Raw genomic sequence first — 19290 nt, 5'->3', positions numbered from 1 at the left:
GGTATCTGCCCCCAGTGTAGGTTACATAGGTAAGTGCCCCAGTATAAGCTAGGTAGGTGCCCCCAGTACAGGTTAGATAGGTAGGTGCCCCCAGTAAAGCTTAGATAGGTAGAAGCCCCCAGTACAGGTTAGATAGATAGGTGCCCTCAGTATAGGTTACATAGGTAGGTGCCCACAGTATAAGCTAGATAGGTAGCTGCCCCAGTATAGATTATATAGGTAGGTACTCCCAATATAGGTTAGATAGATAGGTAGGTGTCCCCCACCCCCACATAATGGAGGTCTTGGGTGCTAGTTACAATACCACCCCAGACCCCCCACTCAGTGCCGGTTTGCACTGACAGGCCAACAAACCTCCCTTAGTTAGTAAGCACCCCACCCCTAGTGGCACATGCAAGTCCTCCCAAACCCCCTCAGCCAGAGAGAACCCCTCCCAAGTAATTGTGTCACAGCCACTCAAAAACCCCCCAAATGGCCCATAGAGGTCCTCCAGATTTATATGATCTAATTCACTGAAAAACCAGCATGACTGACATAATTTATGAAATGAAATAGAAAATACATGCAGCTCACAATGAAACAAAAGTTTTGTGTGCAATACTAGACAATACACTACACACAGCATTACTTTAGGTAAGATGTCCATCCATTATTGTGTACAGTACAGCATTGTTTGTGTGAGACACATGCATCCCTGCCTTGGCTGTCAGGGCTCTGCATAATGTCACACACAGTAAGCAGAGGAATTCTGTGCCATCTGCTCCTGGCTACAGAGGTCATATACCTCCGGAGCAGACGACACAGTCTCACAGGAATTACACTGGAGATCTATACCTGGCTGGCTGGCTTGAAAACAAAAATAATGCGGGCATCCTGGACAGAGCAGAACGCAGCTTTTTGTCCTGTTGCTGCTTCTGTCTGGTCTTCTTAATGGAGACAGAGGGGCGGGCTCGGTGGGCTGGCTGCCTTACTCTCATTGGCTGGAGAAAGGCACCAGCTGAAAAATGAGTTACTGATTGGAGGGCGGGAGGGAAGGGAGAAAAAAAACCCCTTATGCTTCTCACACAGTGCAGCCGCCGGGGACCTGGCTGCTTATATCTGTTGTGCACATGTGTGCACAGAAAATAGTGTAAACACTGAGCGGCTCCCTAGCATTGTCCTCCATCCTGCGCCCACCTTCCTTCACCTGCTGGCCTGCGCTCAGTGCAGTCGCACGGCCCGCACGGTGGTAGAAACGGCCCTGGGTAACTGTAGTAGTTGGGATAAATTTCTTTAACAAAACATCAGTTATATTAAATAATTAGATTGTGAATTGAATATACAAATAGAGACCAGTAGGACTATAAAGAAGAATCAATGAGGCCTCAGTAGTTAATGGCATGAAATAAATACATAATTGGATAAATAATATGCATCAATTTGATATAACTGAAGTAGTTGTCAATTTAGCTGCTCTAAATATAGATTGAGAGGAGATGGGGATGTTGCCCTTCTCTATGCTCCAAGGCCAATAAGAGGATAGAGCTGCAACACCTGGTAAATCTGACATGTACTGCTCCTGTTTTGAGTGGGAGAAGCACATTAAAATGAACCTGTGTCCAGCTATTTAAGAGGAGTGATGCAGGCCTGAGTCATAAATGTGCCTATCCCTTCCGCCCTAAACAAGCTTCTCCCATATTGTTTACTTTTTGCCGCTGCCCACTGATCTTGTCACCAATATCACGTGACTACAGACTGTGACAGTGAGCCAAGGGGAAGAGCAGTGAGAGAGGAAGTGGCGGGCACAATATATGACTCGGGCTGTAGTCTCACTTCATAAAATGTTGAATATAGGTTTGAGGTTATCAGACCTTAGTTTTGTTTTATTGTAAAAGGACAAAGAGCTTGGTTTGAAGATCAGGAGTGCAGGCAAGGTTCTTTGGTGTAAGTTATAATAAACAGCAACTCTACCTTTTCATATCCTTTCTAGGCACTAAATCAGTAATACAAAATATTTGCATTATCATGGGCTAATTTTAAAATTCTCAGGTGCCATGATAGTTAAAGGCAGTGCATTGGCAGCAGTAATCTTCCTCACATGGACAAACCAAGCTGTAAAATCAAGATATTGTGATAGCAATGTGTTAGTGCTCCACTTTACAACTGTTATCCGTAACAGAATGCATGGTAAAAACCTGTTTAAATGGATTAAGCTGTGGTTAAATAGTTGAGGAATAAAGCAAATTAAATTTTTCCCGGGGTCCTTAAACATTTGGAAGAATTACATGAGCAGAAGTAGGAAAAGCATAGTGAGCAAGCTCAGTGGAAGTTCGTTCTAGGTTGTTAAACTTGAAAAACCTGCAAAATCCATCTCTGCTTTCTGACAATGATAAGATCAGCTGTTAGAAATGTAGAGAGAGAGGAAAAAAATAAGAATCCCCTGCCATTTTGTCTTTTGCACGATAAGTTATACATTTTAAAGGAACTAGTTTTTTCTTTTAAAAGTACACAATGAGGATTTTAATAGTTAAACAGGACACAGACATGTTCCCTTCTTAGTGACATGCCACTGTGCCTCCTTAGCATCACCCTCTGCTCCCCCTTATCTCCGCTTCCCCCCTCCCCCCCCTGTAAAATCCTCTTACAGCGTGCAGCCAGCCTAAGAGGGCAGGGACTTCCTTTGCAGGAAAGGCACTCCTGCAAAATGCCTCTTTCCCGCCTCTCAACCCCTCCCTGCCTCTCAACCCCTCCCACCAGATCTCCGCCCTTTCCCCTCCTCTGCTCTTGTATGAGAAGCACAGAGCCGGGTCTGCAGCTTTGTGACCCTGGGGTATCGGTTATTTTTTTTCTTAAACTTGGCTATAAAAGCATACAGGAGCAACGTTTATCAATGCTGCCTGATACGGCTAGCCCCCCAAATCCGTTAGCATGTTTTTTTTGTTTTTGTTTTTTTTTGTATCATTTTTTTCAGGTAATCAGATGTCTTGGGTTTGCTTTAAATAAAACCTAACTGTGACATAAAATGGTTACAATATGCAGAAGAGTGCACACCTACACAGACAATAGTGTTCATGCAGGTTTGCAGTGCAGGCCATGTTCCCTAAGGGCCATTGTACACTTAATGCGTAGGTATGTGTTAGTATACATTGGTATGCGGTTTTCCATAGTAGTGCTTTGTGAAAAAGATTTCAGTTAAACCACGTGTAGTGGAACTGTGACATGGGAAAACCATAGGCATTAAGGTGGCCACACACCATACAATTTTCCTGCAATCTGGCTGTACAATCATCCCCCAAGTGCTGAAATACTACATGAATGTTGGTAAGATTGTATACAAATTGTAGTCAGATTGCATGAAAATTGTATGGTGTGTGTGGCCACCTATTACTTTGAAAATCAGTTGTCTTTCAGTTATAATTGAGAGCAACTGATTAAGGCCCTATTCACATTGGCGCTCTTTTTCCGGATAGGAACCAGAACGTATACTGTACAAATGGAACAGATGTGAGTAGATCCAATGTTAACCTATGGATCCATTCACATGCGTCCGTTGGTACGGATACATTCCGTACGTTCCGGTCCACGGATCTAAAAAATGCTGCAGGCCCTAATTTTCCAGACCGTTCTGCCTAGTGGAACGGATCCAGACAAAAAATACTGCAGCATTGGAGCAATGGGAAACGGAAAGTTTCTTCACACTAGTGATGAAACGGACTGTTCCACAGGGGATGGGGGCATGGGCCGACGTGAATCTAGCGTCGGGAGGGTGCAGCAGCCGGGTGGGTGAGGGAGGGTTTATACATACCTTATTTTCAGTAGTAGCCGGCGGTAGAGACTTCCGTCATCTTCCGCCATCTTCCGCGTCATGTAGTCGCATGACGCGCTGTGTAGTCACAGCGGAAGAAGAGGAAGCCTCTACCGCCGGCTACTACTGATAAGGTATCTATTTGCTGAGTGAAAATGGATCCGATCATTGATCAGATCCGTTTTCACTATGTGAACCTGGCCACGGACTGAGCCATCAGGATCCAGTGAAGCGGAGGCCGGATCCGCTCACTGGATCTTTTTGGCTCAGAACGCTAATGTAATTTGGGCCTTAGTGTTAAAGGGGCCTAACTGTGTAGACCATGCATATACCTATATGTTTTATAAAAGACAAACGTTAAGAAAAAACACAGTAGCACAGTAGTAGGAGCTTTACTTGCCTCTCTGTGGATAGATTGTTAGAGGGGTGATTTTTTGCCACGCTGCAATATAATTGAGCAGAAACTAGAGCAGTATAACGGTGGTGATTGTACCTGTATTTCCAGTAGCTAGAAGTGTGAACAGGGGGTTAGTTTGCACCTAACACACCACAGTAAGGATTTTTGCAAGTAGGCATTTCCAACATTTAGCTGAAATTGTAGTTGCCTTTCAACCTGGCACATAGGAATTTCTTCTATAGCAATCAAAGTGCATGGACAGCCAAGGAGAGCAGTGAACAGTTTGAGATGTCTACCCTGGTTATTTGTGTGTTTAGTAGTTGAGTCTCTACAGAGTTTCCTACAGAACCTTGAAGTTCTAAGTTTCGGGATGTTATTAAAATAACTATTGGATTTCAGTCTGGCCACTCTGGAAGCTGTACTGTTCTTAATATTCGACTGGAAGTAAATGTTAATTATGTGTACCTTCTCATTTCAGCAACCAAAAGACTGTATGCGTTTGGATGAAACAATGCTAGTCAAACAGCTGCTACCAGAGATCTGCCATTTTATTCACACGCATCGGGAAGGCAACCAGCATGCAGCAGAGCTTCGGATTTCTGCATCAGGAGTCCTATTTTCATTAAGCTGCAATAATTTCAATGCAGTTTTCAGTCGTATTTCTACGAGGTGAGAAACCGTGCGTTATAGAATCGCATAGAGAGCAAGGATAACAATGTAGCAGCATGCCCATTTCAGTTCACATCAAGATTATTATGGCTGCTTAACACGAACAGCTGGGAAATAATTTTCTTGAACAAATATCATTTGGACAGGTTACAGGAGTGGTAAACCATTGCGTGTATGCAGCTTTTGACAAGTTTTTTTATTTATTTTTTTACTGGCTAATTAAAGCCCAACCAAACCTGAATTTGATAAAGGCAGATTCAGTTAGCAGTCAGGGTGAGTACAAATGGTGTATCGTTGCAAGGCAGTAGATCAGATGCAAGTTTCATGGCCATATGTGTATGGCAAACTTAACTATATGTAGATCCTCTCCTCCCTGGATTTAGCCAAGTAGGCAAAAATGTAGACACGAAGAACAAGAATTGCAAGACTACATTTGCCCTGCATCCTTGACAGCAGCAGGAAACCTCTGCAAAGACTCAATTATGCAGTTCATAGAAAAAAGGCGGTGAACATGAACCCCAATAAGCAGGTATTAAAGCGGACCTGAACTCGGAACATCCTGTCTGCTCTAAAAGATATGCAACAGCATAATAACCTTTAAGGGCTCTTTCACAGTGCGACGTTAAAGTTGCACGTTATAAAATACTTTAACGCAGAGTAACACATAGCAATGCAAAGTCTGTGCGACATTCACAGTGCACACGTTGAGTTAGAGTTTAACGTGTAGCGTTATTAATTAAAAAGTGCTGCATGCTGTGCGTTTAGCAATTTATCTGCTGCGTTATGTAACGCATGCGCCGAAAACGGCGCGTGCGTTACATTTACAAAAAACATTACTGAGCATGTGCAACACATGCTCAGTAATGTTTTTTGTAAATGTAACGCATGCGCCGTTTTCGTTCCATCAGTATGCGACGAAAACGGTGCACCAAGAGACACAAAACGCAGTGCAACATAACGTCCAATTTCATAACTTACATGCGCTGCGTAAGGGGCACGTTGTGCGACTTTAACGTCGCATCAAACGCAACGTCCCACTGTGAAAGAGGCATAATAAAAAAACATTTCTTTGTTATAGATGATACAAATCCTTTAATAAATATGCATTGACTACATCTTGCTTTCATGAAAACAGACATATTGTTAACATCCTGTGTTAAAGGATACCACAACTGACATGTGGCACAATGAGATAGACATGGGTATGTACAGTTCCTAGCACACAAATAACTATGCTGTGTTCCTTTTTTTCCTTTCTCTGCCTGAAAGAGGTAAATATCAGGTATGTAAGTGGCTGACTCAGTCCTGACTCAGACAGGAAGTGACTACAGTGTGACCCTCACTGATAAGAATTTCCCCCTTTTTTTATCTCTTTCTTGCTCTCAGAAGCCATTTTCTTCTAGGAAAGTGTTTTATAGTTGGAATTTCTTATCAGTGAAGGTCACACTGTAGTCACTTCCTGTCTGAGTCAGGACTGAGTCAGCCACTTACATACCTGATATTTACCTCTTTCAGGCAGAGAAAGAAAAAAAGGAACACTGCATAGTTATTTGTGTGCTAGGCACTGTACATACCCATGTCTATCTCATTATGCCACATGTCAGTTGTGGTATCCTTTAACCAAATAACTCACTGCTATGACAGTGAGCTGAGGGATCAAATTACAACTTGTGCTTTGTCACAGATGAGGGGGAATTAGAGAGTCTTAAACCCCCTAGATACATACAGGGTGCATTTCTATATGTTTTCCTTCTGTCCTGTGCAAGAGTTCAGGTCCACTTTAAGTCTTCAATGGATAAGGTGCTAGCTACTCAATAGTTTTTTTTTGTTTTGTTTTTTTAGTTCAGTTCTAAATGTATTACTTATAATTTGCACTAATAAACATGATTGTTTTTGAGGACTTGCCATGTTCATATATTTTTTTTTTGGTGGAGTTGGTATGTAGCTTTAAAGGCTTAAACATTTTCAGTTAACTATGTGCTGTGTGGACAACTCCCTGCCTTTGCTGTCCTTCGCTTCAGATTTCTTTTAAAGAGACACTGAAGCGAAAAAAATATATATGATATAATGAATTGGTTGTGTACTATAAATAATTACTAGAAGATTAGCAGCAAAGAAAATATTCTGATATTTTTATTTTCAGGTATTTAGTGTTTTCTCTAATATTGCATCAATCTATAATATGTGCAGATTACACAACACTCAGCATTCAAAATGATTCTTTCAGAGGAGTCTATGAACTAATGACCTCTCCTCTGGCAGAGAAAAAGTAAACAGTTCAATTACAGTTGAGATAATAAAAGTCAGAAAACAGCCCTCTCCACGACTTTGAAAGTTGTAGTGCTTAATGGCTTGTTTGCATAGAGATAACAACTGGAGTTTCTGAACTCTTCCTGTACTGGAAACAATTAGACTGATGTATCTGATCTTAATGTTTTATTTCTTAGCTGTACTACACATACAAATCATAATATCATAATTTTTTTTTCGCTTCAGTGTCTCTTTAAGTCTAAGTACCATGCTTGCATTATGTTTGGCAGTACTAAATTGTTTTATATTGAAAATTAAAATATTTATGCTCCTTGAAAATGGAATAATGATATTTGAAAGAAGTAATCTGAAAACAGTTTGACACAATGAGAAATTCACAGAAGGATGATTTTGTAATTGCATCCAGTTTTCAGATTGCTTCTGAAGGGCAGGTTGACTTTTCAAACTTTCATCTTTTCAGTGGCAGATCACTCCCTGCTTAATATGCAGCGAGATGCATGCTACCTGGCTGCTCAGGAAGGCTTGCTTTAAATTGGCTGATTAACAGTGTATTTATAAGGAATTTGACTTTACTTTGGGGAAAAAAATCTTGGTACCTCTCAGCTGAAGGGAGAGTCACATGAGCAGCCACCAGAAACGTTGATGGGCAGCATTTTTAAGTTAGAGAGCGACTGACTAGTCCATTTCCGATATTACATGGTGGTACTAAGCCACAAATATCTGAGCATGTGCTTTTGATACATAGTGTATATACCTGAAGATAAACTCCCTTGTGGATACCAGACCACACAAACACACACTTTTGGCTTTCAAAATAGGCTAAAATCTACAACTTGCTGATTGGCCGACACCCTCCCCTCTCCCTCATTGGAGCACGCCAGCAGGTATAGAGTTTGCTGTGCAGCATGTTTCAGCGTATATAGCTATCTTTTCTCACTGTTCACAATCCTCTAGTGTCCCGTGCAGCTACTGAACTGGGCACTAGAGCTCCAGGCTCATGGTCATGTGACCGCAGTGAGCCTGAAGATCTAGTGTCCAGTTCGGAAAGCTGCCGTGGCACTAGAGGATGCAAGCTGGATCAAGGACTGTTAGCTATATATGCTGAAGCTTCTGTGCTGTGCACTCAGTATATGGATGCCTCCAAACTTATCACCTACAGCCTGACCCCCTAAAGGTGATATACAGTAACTTATTTAAACCCATGGACGAGAAATAACATTGATTATCTTGGTACAATGACATTTGTCAAGGAGAGTTGAGGCAATAACTGAATGGTCAGTTGTCTAAAGTGATGAATGGGAAGTAGTTTATATGAGCAAGTGTAAAGCTAGTCTTTCCACCTGACGTGGCAGAACGATTCCTCTCTGTTTGTGATCTGATAATAGAGGGATCAATTCCTACAAAACAATGCACATCGACTGTTAATGGACTTCAGCAGTGAGGCCCCATTCACACTAGAGCGTTTTGTTGGCGATGTCGGCAAAACACTCAAGCGCTAGCGCTTTTGAAAGCGCTAGTGCAATAGAAACCTCATGGGCCCATTCTCACTTGGGCGATTTGCGTTAATCGCCGGTGATTAATGCAAATCGCCAAACACAAACTCGTAGCCTGCACCATTTTCAGGCGATTTCCCAGCGATCACTTTTCAGTGCTATAAAAGCGCTAGATGCGATCGCGGGAAAATCGCTGGCGTGTTCAGTGATTTTTCTGTGTTAAATCGCAGAAAAATGACTCCTTCAAAATTTTGCGCTATCAAGTGTGAATGGGGCCGATATTGATTAAAAATTGATCGGACCACAGAATTGCATTGTTTGATGCAGTGTAACGCTATGGGCTATCAACCTACCACTGTTCCTGCCACGCCCCAAATTGACTAAGATTTTTTTTTCTGTCTGCTAGACTTTCAGTAAATTTTTAATAGAAATAAATCTAAATTATAATTGATCTGACATGTTTGGGCATAGATTTCTGACAGATTTGATCAGTGACCAAATCTTCTGAGAACTGAACAATCGGTATCTGAGCAAATATGAGGAATCCTATTGTTCTGGCTAGATGAAAGGGTCAGAGCATTTGCAAAGAGGAGCTCTTGTACAGTGTTCCTGATATGCAGTGCTTCATACTTACTGTTGTCCAAGGAAGAATAGTTGGTGACCAAGGCTTACCGATACATTTAGGGAATGAATGATCTTGTCCATTCTAACCCCATAAAAGTGCAGCTCTAGACAAAAGTGCTGAAAAACCTCATTCTGGACATGATAGAAAGCAGTTCGAATATGCAGTGCGTTACAGCTTGCCGAGATTGTGCTCTGTAGCCATGGACCAATCTGAGTGCCAATGCTGCCCCCTGCTTACTGGCAGAAGTGCTTACAATAGGCACATAAGCATCAGAACTGGACTATTCAGCAATGGAAGAAACTGATAATTTGATCATCAAGGGGGAAATGGATTTTAAAAAGGCAAGGACAGACTGCCTATCCATTAGTTGTGTAACATTCAGGGCTGTGGAGTGAAAATGCACCGACTCCTAATGAATTTAAACTGTAATTAAAATAGAAAATATGATGTTCTATTTCTCAGATAATAGTCATCATAAATAATTTATATATATGTTACGGCCAGAACCCGAAGTTTGGCCACTTCTAGTTCTGGCCGGCCACTTCGGGTTCTGGCCGGCCAATGTGCGAAGTGCCCGCTGCGGCCAATGTGAGGAATGGAATGATTCGTGTAACATGAATGTATCTTCTGGCCGCAGCGCAGCGGGCAAATGTATCGCAACCTAGTTAATTTAATGACATTAAGCCGGCGGCAATGAAACAGATGAAGCCGCCGGCTTTTGCTCTGCCTCTCTCTCCTCCCCCCCCCCCCCCCCCCCCCCGCCTCTCTCTCCTTTTCTTATGGCCAGCCGGCGGGGACACGCGTGTCCGAGAGTCGTTCGTCGCGTCAGGAAAGCACAGCGGGGAGGCTGCAGACATTGCTTCTGCCAGCACCCGCTCTGCAAGAACGGCAGGCTTCCCTGCCGCGACGAACGACTCCGGAGGGGACACGCGTGTCCCCACCGGCTGCCCATAGTAAGAGAAAGGAGAGAGAGGCAGAGCAAAAGCCGGCGGCTTCATCTGTTTCATTGCCGCCGGCTTAATGTCATTAAATTAACTAGGTTGCGATACATTTGGCCGCTGCGCTGCGGCCAGAAGATACATTCATGTTACATGAATCATTCCATTCCTCACATTGGCCGCAGCGCAGCGGCCACTTTGCACATTGGCCGGGTTCTGGCCGTAACATATACAGTAATAGCTGTGCTTAGTCCACAAAAATGAATTAAACAATCAAAAAAATAGTTACTTGTGCTGCTTCAATAAAGAAGTCTCCATATTTTTAAAGTCTGATATACATCTCTGATTGTGACTGTACAGTATCTACAATGTGTACACAGGAATCATATATATATATATATATATATATATATATATATATATATATATATATATATATATATATATATATATATATATATATATATACACTAAATAACATATATACTGTAAGAATAAAGTCAAATGTGTAGCTGTGTCACTAATAGAGATGGTCAGTGAGATGGAAATAATTCTGCGTTGATGCTGGTTTATGCAAATGTATGCACTCCCTTTGCTCATGAAATCAAATAATTTGATATGTTGTTAAAATTTGGTTTGGTAACTACGAAGTAAGGGGTACCTGAGAAGGATGAAAATAAGTTTTATACATACCTGGGGCTTCTTCCAGCCCCCTTCAGTCTGATCCAGTTGCTGTCCTTCTCCTCCACCTGAATGTTCTGTTATGAGTCCCATTAATTCAGCTAATCGGCGCAGTCCGGCCGCATGCCGCTCCCACAGCCAGGGACATTCTGCAGCTGCGCAATAGTGCTGCACAAGTGTAGTACGCTCCCAGCGGCGGAGTGTGTGCATGCGCACTAAGCCCGACTGGCTCAAGTACCTGGACCCATAGCAGAAGATCCAGGTGGCGGAGGACAGCGAGGGACTGATTAGCCTGAAGGGGGGCTGGAGGAAGCCCCAAGTATGTATAAAACTTTAATTTCATCTGTCTCAGGTTTACTTTGTTACACAGTAGTACTGTACTCTACATATGCACCCCAACAGAGCTGCAGGGAATCCACTGAGAATGTTGTGCGCATTGAACACAGATGTTGTCTATCACCCATAAACCTGGTTCAGATTGTACATGAAGAATGTGTAATCGAGGAAAAATAGCCTCATTCTCCTTCAGAGTACCTGCACATCACTCTCACTTATACCCACAGTTATATTGCCTAGGGCCTGATCCATGTTCAGATTGTGCATGAAGAATGTGTAATAGAGGAAGAATCCCTCATTTCCCTGCAGAGTACCTGCACATCACTCTTATACAGTATGTACCCACAGTCACATTGCCTAGGGCCTGATAGATGTTATTTGTTCCTGTCTTCTACAAGTACTCTTACCAAAGACTAGTTTTAGTGTATGACTAAAAGTATCAGAGGCAGAAGATCAGCCAGCTAGTCAGGTAACTGGTATTCTTTAAAAGGGAATAAATATGGCCGCCTCCATATCCCTCTCACTTCAGTTGTATTTTAAAATTCCTAAGCGTTTGCAGTTAAAGTGAACCAGAGACGAAGCACCCTCATGTATTTTACCATATATATCAGTGGGAACATTAGAGAAAACACCTACCCTGCTCTTTAATTTTTAACTGTTCAGCTTGCTTGTTATCAGCCCCGATAAAATCCTCGACTGAGCATTCAGTCTGGCTTTGCTCAGGAATCTTTATAGCTGAGTCATTATAGCAGAGCCAGAAGGGGGCAGGCTTGGGCTTGAAAAGACATCAGTGAACACAGTCTCGGCTATAATGATTCCTGAGCAAAGCCAGACTGTATGCTCAGTCGGGAATTTTATCAGGGCTGATAAGCAAGCTGAACAGTTAAAAATGAAATGGAGGGCAGGGTACGTGTTTTCTCTAATGTTCCCACTGATATATATGGTAAAATACATGAGGGTGCTTCGTCTCTGGTTCACTTGGTAGGAGATGCATTTCATGTTACATAATTTCAATCAACAAAATTGTAATATTCAAATTAGAGGAGTCTGAGTCGGTGGAATCCTAACCTGAGGAGTCGGAGGATTTTTGTACTGACTTCACAGCCCTGGTAACATTTCTTTATAAATATGCTTTTTGGAGTAGCATTTGAATATGTAGCCAAGCAAGATTCCAAGGCAGGAGGGTGGGACACTTGGTAAGTCTTTCAGGATTAGTTTAATATAATACAGTGGGTCTTATTAAATGGAAATTTAAGGGGGTAGTTTTTAAAATTAGATTCTTTAATACCCAGATGGGACATTATACATAATATTTACTGTTTGACTACTGTTCTTACGTTTCATTGTATATATGCTCATAAGTTTGCATACCCAGGCAAAATGTGTGGACTATTGGCGGTTTTTCTTTCTTTTCTTTTTTTTTTTTTTTTAAAGTATGATTGACCTGACCAAAATGTTCTTTCATTCATAATTAGTGGTAGTGTTGGTGTTTGAATTCGGAACATCCTTCCAAATTCACCCGAGCACCACACTTGAACACAGAACCTGCAGGCAGGGTCAGGGTGAGTTCACTTACCTGTGCACTGCGGCGTGTTTCACAGGACTCTGACACCACCACTGACCCTGTCTGCAGGTTCAATGCTGAAGTGTGGTGCTTGGTTGAATTCAGAACAATGTTAAGAATTTGAACACCAGCACTAGTTAATGACTACATGAAGCCATTTATTATGAGGTTTTTTTTAAATACATTTGTATTTTTTTTTTTTTTAAGCATTACAATGTCAAGTGGCTTGCCTTGATCAATGGTTTACATACCTTTCATGTTTTGTCCTGTTAATATACTCACAATTTGACACACAGGTTAATTGGATATTAAAGGGGAACTGAAGAGAGAGGTATATGGAGGCTGCCATGTTTATTTCCTTTTAAGCAATACCAGTTGCCTGGCAGCCCTGCTGATCCTCTGCCTCTAATACTATTAGCCATAGCCCCTGAACAAGCATGCAGCAGATCAGGTGTTTCAGATTTTAACGTCAGAGCTGACAAGACTAGTTGCATGCTTGTTTCTGGTGTTATTCAGATACTACTGCAGAGAAATAGACCAGCAGGGTAGCCAGGCAACTGGTATTGATTAAAAGGAAATAAATATGGCAGCCTCCATATACCTCTTACTTCAGTTCCCCTTTAACCACTTGACCACTATATAGGCTGTGTTCCCCTTATGGACCACAGCAATTTGCACATTTCAGTGCTCTACTGGTCTATACCTTGTTTTTCACCACAAAGTAATATTTTCTTTGGGTGGTACCTTTGCTAAGAATTTTATTTTATATACATTTTAACATGAATAATAAGATACATTTTTTCTTAAAAAAATGCGGTATTTCTCAGTTTTCAGCCGTTATAATTTTAACATAACATGCACAGCTGTAGATAAAACCTACACTTAATTTTCCCATTTTTCCTAGTTATTACAATTTTTTAATTATGTCCCTAGTACATTGTATGGTGACAAGATTTTATTTGGAAATAAATGTGTAGTTTTGATTTTCTCATTGTACTCTTATCAATAATTACAAGCCCCAATTTGCAAAAATAACAATATACCCTCATGACATACAAATATAAAAAGTCCCTAAAGTGTTTGTATTCTCTTATAGATACTGTCACTTTTTTTTTTAAACAAGTTTTTTTTTATTATTTTGGTAACTATGAGGGCATTGTAGGAGACATAAAAGGTTAAAGTGAACCTGAACTCTAGCACAGGACAGAAGGAAAACCTATAGAAATGCACTCTGTATTTAGAGAGTTTAGCCAGTCTACCGTAATTCCTCCTCATTCGTGGCTAAGCAGGTTGTAATTTGATCCCTCAGCAGTGTCAGCTGACTGACCTGGCATAGAATTGGTAAACACAGGATGTTAATATGTCTGCTTCCATGAAAGCAGGAAGTAGACAAACTGCAGATTTATTGCAGGATTTGTATCACCTATAACAAATAAATATTTTCCTATAAAGGTTATTTTGTTGCGTATCTTTTCGAGCAGAGAGGAAGTTCTGAGTTCAGGTTCACTTTAATGTATTTTTTTTTTTTTAATTCTGCAATATTAAATTTGGGCACTAGATGGTGCCTGCTTAGAATGCTGAAAGATTCTAAGCAAAATGAGTGGTTTTTTTTTCTCATACTTTAATTGACTTATTAGTGCTGTTTATTAATAATCATTTATTATTTATTTAGGCACTTTGACTTTCAGAACGCATGTTCGCTCTGTCACGGCTGGTGATGTGTGTGCGCATAGAAAGCAGAAGATTAATATCCATGCCGCTGCTTTTAGATGAACTCCTGCTGGGCGTAGATATACTTTCTCGAATTGAACAAGTGCTTAGGGCTCTTTCACATTAGACAACGCGTGCAGGAGCCGTTCTCCTGCACGCGTTGTCTGCCTGCGGCGTGTCGTCAGGTATTTGCGGTGCGACGCAATCAGCGGCGGTAGCTGGTAATTAAACCCGACGGAAAACGCCGGCTTGCGGGTGCGTTGGATGAAAAACTGCGCCAGGGTGCGTCGGAACCGCAACGCATCGAAACGCAGCATCGGGTGTGAAAGATAAAATGAAAGTCTATGGACTTTCATTTTACCTTGGTTAACGCAAACGTTAGCCGTTTGCGTTAACGCACAATATCTGCCCTAATGTGAAAGAGCCCTTAGTGACTCAGAGCTCAAAAAAATAAAAAGTTGTTTTACATACCTGGGGCTTCCTCCAGCTCCATCCGCTCGGATCGCTCCCACACCGCCGTCCTCCGCCCAAATTTTTATTTTCCAAATTGGACTTTGGAGAAAATCAATTTTAAAAAAATCAAAGAAAAAATGGCTTTTAAACTTGCATAAGCAGGTACAGAGGGCAGAGGTTACACAGAAGGGGACACTGGAGGCACAGGGGGGCACAGAGGAGGTACAGGGGACAGAGATGTTCCGACTCAAGAACAGATTCAGGTTAAGAACGAACCTAAGTCCCTATCTCATTCGTTAACCGGGGACTACCTGTACTGGTACTTATTTGTACGATGAAACTTACAGGGAGGTCTTGTTTTGAGATTGTTTGAGACCATGCTCCCTCCTAACTTGGAGACTAAAGACAATCCTCCTGCTCCCCATTTCACAGTACAGGTGATAATGTGTAGCCACTATTATGAATTGGTCCTTTTCAGAGGTAGCCGTTTATATGAGAATTAAAATACAGTGGTGTGAAAAACTATTTGCCCCCTTCTTTTGTGGCCTCTCGGATGAGTTTTCTCTGCGCTCTTGGGGTAATTTTGGTCGGCCGGCCACTCCTGGGAAGGTTCATCACTGTTCCATGTTTTTGCCATTTGTGGATAATAGCTCTCACTGTGGTTCGCTGGAGTCCCAAAGCTTTAGAAATGGCTTTATAACCTTTACCAGACTGATAGATCTCAATTACTTTTGTTCTCATTTGTTCCTGAATTTCTTTGGACCTTGGCATGATGTCTAGCTTTTGAGGTGCTTTTGCTCTACTTCTCTGTGTCAGATAGCTCCTATTTAAGTGATTTCTTGATTGAAACAGGTGTGGCAGTAATCAGGCCTGGGGGTGACTACAGAAATTGAACTCAGGTGTGATAAACCACAGTTAAGTTATTTTTTAACAAGGGGGGCAATCACTTTTTCACACAGGGCCATGTAGATTTGGAGTTTTTTTTTTCTCACCAAATAATAAAAGCCATCATTTAAAACTGCATTTTGTGTTCAATTATGTTATCTTTGACTAATAGTCAACGGTTTTTGATGAGCAGAAACATTTAAGTGTGACAAACATGTAAAAGAATAAGGGTACTTATCCGTTAGCCGGGCGCATCCGGCAGGTGGCATTCCCCCTCCAGGCCGACATGGATAGTAGGGAAAGATGTAACTCTGGTGGAGTTTTGTCGCCACCTGCCGGATGCGCCCGGCTAACGGATAAGTACCAGAATAAGAAATCAGGAAGGGGGCAAATAGTTTTTCACACCACTGTATCTTGTTTATTATCAGTGCAACTTTCCTCCAAAAGCTTCCTCCTTTGCTTAACAAGCAGCTTACATTTTCTGTACATGATATCACAAAGAGCATAAAGAACTGAAAGAGACAGAAAAGCCATCTAACTGAAATGTAAATATAACTATAATTTGCCTTCTTAAAACAGAAGGTATTTGAATTAACTTACCGTAGCTGTAAGTGAGCAAGTGTGTTTTCCCATGATGCATCACTCCTACACAGGGCCGGGCCGAGGCATAGGCTGGAGAGGCTCCAGCCTCAGGGTGCAGTGTAGGAGGGGGCGCAGAATTCATTCAGCTGTCATTACTAATTGTGTTTGAAGCAGAAAGAAATAATAAAAGGGGATACATGGCAGTGACTGCAGGCCAGATAACTAGATATTAAGGTGTTGGGGAGGTTGTGGGCCCTGTGGCGCCTCTTAGTGTAATAGCAATCAGTGTGTGACGGCTGTGGAGGCAGGGATGGAGGGGCGCACTTTGCTGTCTCAGCCTTGGGTGCTGGAGGACCTTGTCCTGGCTCTGCTCCTACATATGCAAATCTGCTTTTAATTCACTGAAAGTCAGACACATCCAGAAACACTGGAGTATAATGAGCCTATAGCTTATACTTTTTATACGCTAATCCAGCATGCATATGGCTGTTTCAGACTTTCTGGTCCTCTTCAGTGCAAGGCATGGATTGATATGGCTCTATAGGATAGGGCTTGGACCAGTACTAGAGAGTACCCAGATAGCTCATGGTGACCCCAGAACCAGTAGGAGATTATAGTGGCTTAGGCTTTATTCACATCAAAGCGGAGATGGCCGTGTGATTAGAACGCATTGCGTGCAATCGTGTGCGCTGCTGATCCCATTCACTACAGTGAATGGGTCCGAGCTGCGATTCCCGAAAAATGCATGCAGCAGTGTGATAGCGCATTGCACTGCTGCACAGTGCATATGATGGGAACAGTAGAAGGGCTGTTTATGCCCTTCTACCGTTCTTGCAAGTTGCACACTATACGCGGTGCCAAAATGCGCATGGCAGCGTGTACAGGCTGAACAAGCCCTAAAGGAAACCGAAAAGCTCTCATGCTAAAAAAGCAAAGCTAAATAGGTTTTCTGCTTTAAAGCAGATGATCTTTGCAATAATTTAGTTGTAAGTGAGCAAGTATAATGCATCACTTTCATGTGTTGAGGCTCTGGGATAGGCGAATGAAAGTAAACGTAGTAACTTTTTCAGGTCCACCCCCATTCTTTTTTTTTTTTTTTTTTTTTTTAATTGAATAATTATGACGATGCAGTAATAAATTGGTAAACTTTGCTTGATAATGTCTGAATTCTTGCATTTAGGTTGCAGGAACTGACAGTTTGCTCAGAGGACAATGCTGATGTTCATGATCTAGACTTAATACAGTACATTAATGTGGATTGCGCAAAGCTCAAGAGACTGCTACAAGGTTAGTAAAACTTTGATAAAACATCCATTCTACCATACTCGTGATGCTAGTTTATTTTTTTCCGTTAATCCTGCTTCTTGTTTCGGTATAATACTATAAAAGCAATGTGTTTGTTTTTTTTTATAATTTTTTCAGAAACTGTCCATAAGTTTAAATCCCTGAAGAAAGTGGCACAGTTAGCAGTTATCAATAGTCTGGAAAAGGTATGTGTAACTGAATGCATTTCAGAACAATACTATAACTTAAATCAGTGTTTCTCAAATCTGTCCTCCTGATCCCCAGTGGTGCATGTTTTGCAGGCAACCTTGCCTATGCACAGGTGGGGTAATTAGTGTCTGTTATGTGAATTCCATGTAGCTCAGACACTAATTACCCCACATGTACATAAGTGAGGTCGCCTGCAAAACGTGCACAGTTAGGGAGTCACGAGAACAGGTTTGAGAAACACTGCCTTAAATGCATGTGCATTTTCCATGTATTTGAGACCTGCTTGTTTAAAATGTTTCTGTCACACTTTTTGTCAAACCTATACAAATCATTTTTGTACCCAGCTTTGGGTTGCCTTTCATTCTTGAGTAGAGCATTCTGTATATACTTGAGACTAAGCCAACACGTGAATAAGCAACCTCCAACTTTCTTATCAAATAAGCATAAACAACATGGCCCACCCGTGTACTACGCATTGTAATGTGCCTCACCATTATAATGCAACCAATTCCACACTGTTGTGGTACTCCTCATTATAGTGTTGTGTATGAAAGTGGTCCCGTTAGTAGAGTGCTGCATGTTGTGGTGCCACGGATTGATAGTCTCCTACCACTCACAGAGCATGCTGGCAAGATGAGTTGTGCACAAGTAGGCTAATGACAGAGACTGACAGACACTAACACTCTAGTGTTATGTGAATGTTAATTTTCCCTTCCTGATTTGTTTTTTCTTACACATAACAATTGATTCTGATCACCAAACACATTTGGTACTGTAAGTTTATACACACACACACACACACACACACACACACACACACGCGTAGCAATAGGGGGTGCAGAGGTAGCGACCGCATCGGGGCCCTTAGGCCAGAGGGGCCCCAAGAGGCCCTCCCTCAGGTGTAGTATTAGCTCTCTATTGGTCCTGTGCTCATAATAATCAGTTCTATAGATACTTTTAATAGTGGTAATCAATAACAAGCTGTTCCCCATCCCTTTCTTGCACCTCTGACACTGTAGTTGCCATTGGCAGGTTTTGGTGCGCCGTAACAGTTGTTATATATAGAGTACTTGGGGGGGGGGGGGGGGGGGGGGCGCAATGTAAAACTTGCATCAGGGCCCACAGCTCCTTAGCTACACACACACACACACACACACACACACACACACACACACACACACACACACACACACACACACACACACACACACACACACACACACACACACACACACACACACACACACACACACACACACACACACACTATATAATGTGTGTATGTATATGTATGTATATATATATATATATATATATATATATATATATATATGTGCGTGTATGTATGTATATATATATATATATATGTATGTGTGAAAAACTATTTGCCCCCTTCCTGATTTCTTAT

General features: G+C 41.8%; 1 protein-coding gene across 5 annotated transcripts in view; it reads left to right on the top strand.

Moving 5' to 3' along the window:
• Positions 1 to 19290, top strand: part of NF1 (neurofibromin 1) — a 343136-nt gene that overhangs the window by 58337 nt on the left and 265509 nt on the right. For all 5 annotated transcript variants that reach the window (XM_068268482.1, XM_068268483.1, XM_068268479.1 and 2 more), the window contains exons 4-6: positions 4660 to 4850; positions 17569 to 17675; positions 17811 to 17878. In XM_068268482.1, coding sequence (XP_068124583.1) covers positions 4660 to 4850; positions 17569 to 17675; positions 17811 to 17878 — 366 coding nt within the window. The remainder of the gene's footprint in view (positions 1 to 4659; positions 4851 to 17568; positions 17676 to 17810; positions 17879 to 19290) is intronic.

This window comes from Hyperolius riggenbachi, chromosome 2, assembly GCF_040937935.1.
Source record: "Hyperolius riggenbachi isolate aHypRig1 chromosome 2, aHypRig1.pri, whole genome shotgun sequence".
Classification (NCBI taxonomy): Eukaryota; Metazoa; Chordata; class Amphibia; order Anura; family Hyperoliidae; genus Hyperolius; species Hyperolius riggenbachi.
Note: the sequence above shows the minus strand (reverse complement) of the source record. Positions and strands in the feature narration are given on the sequence as shown.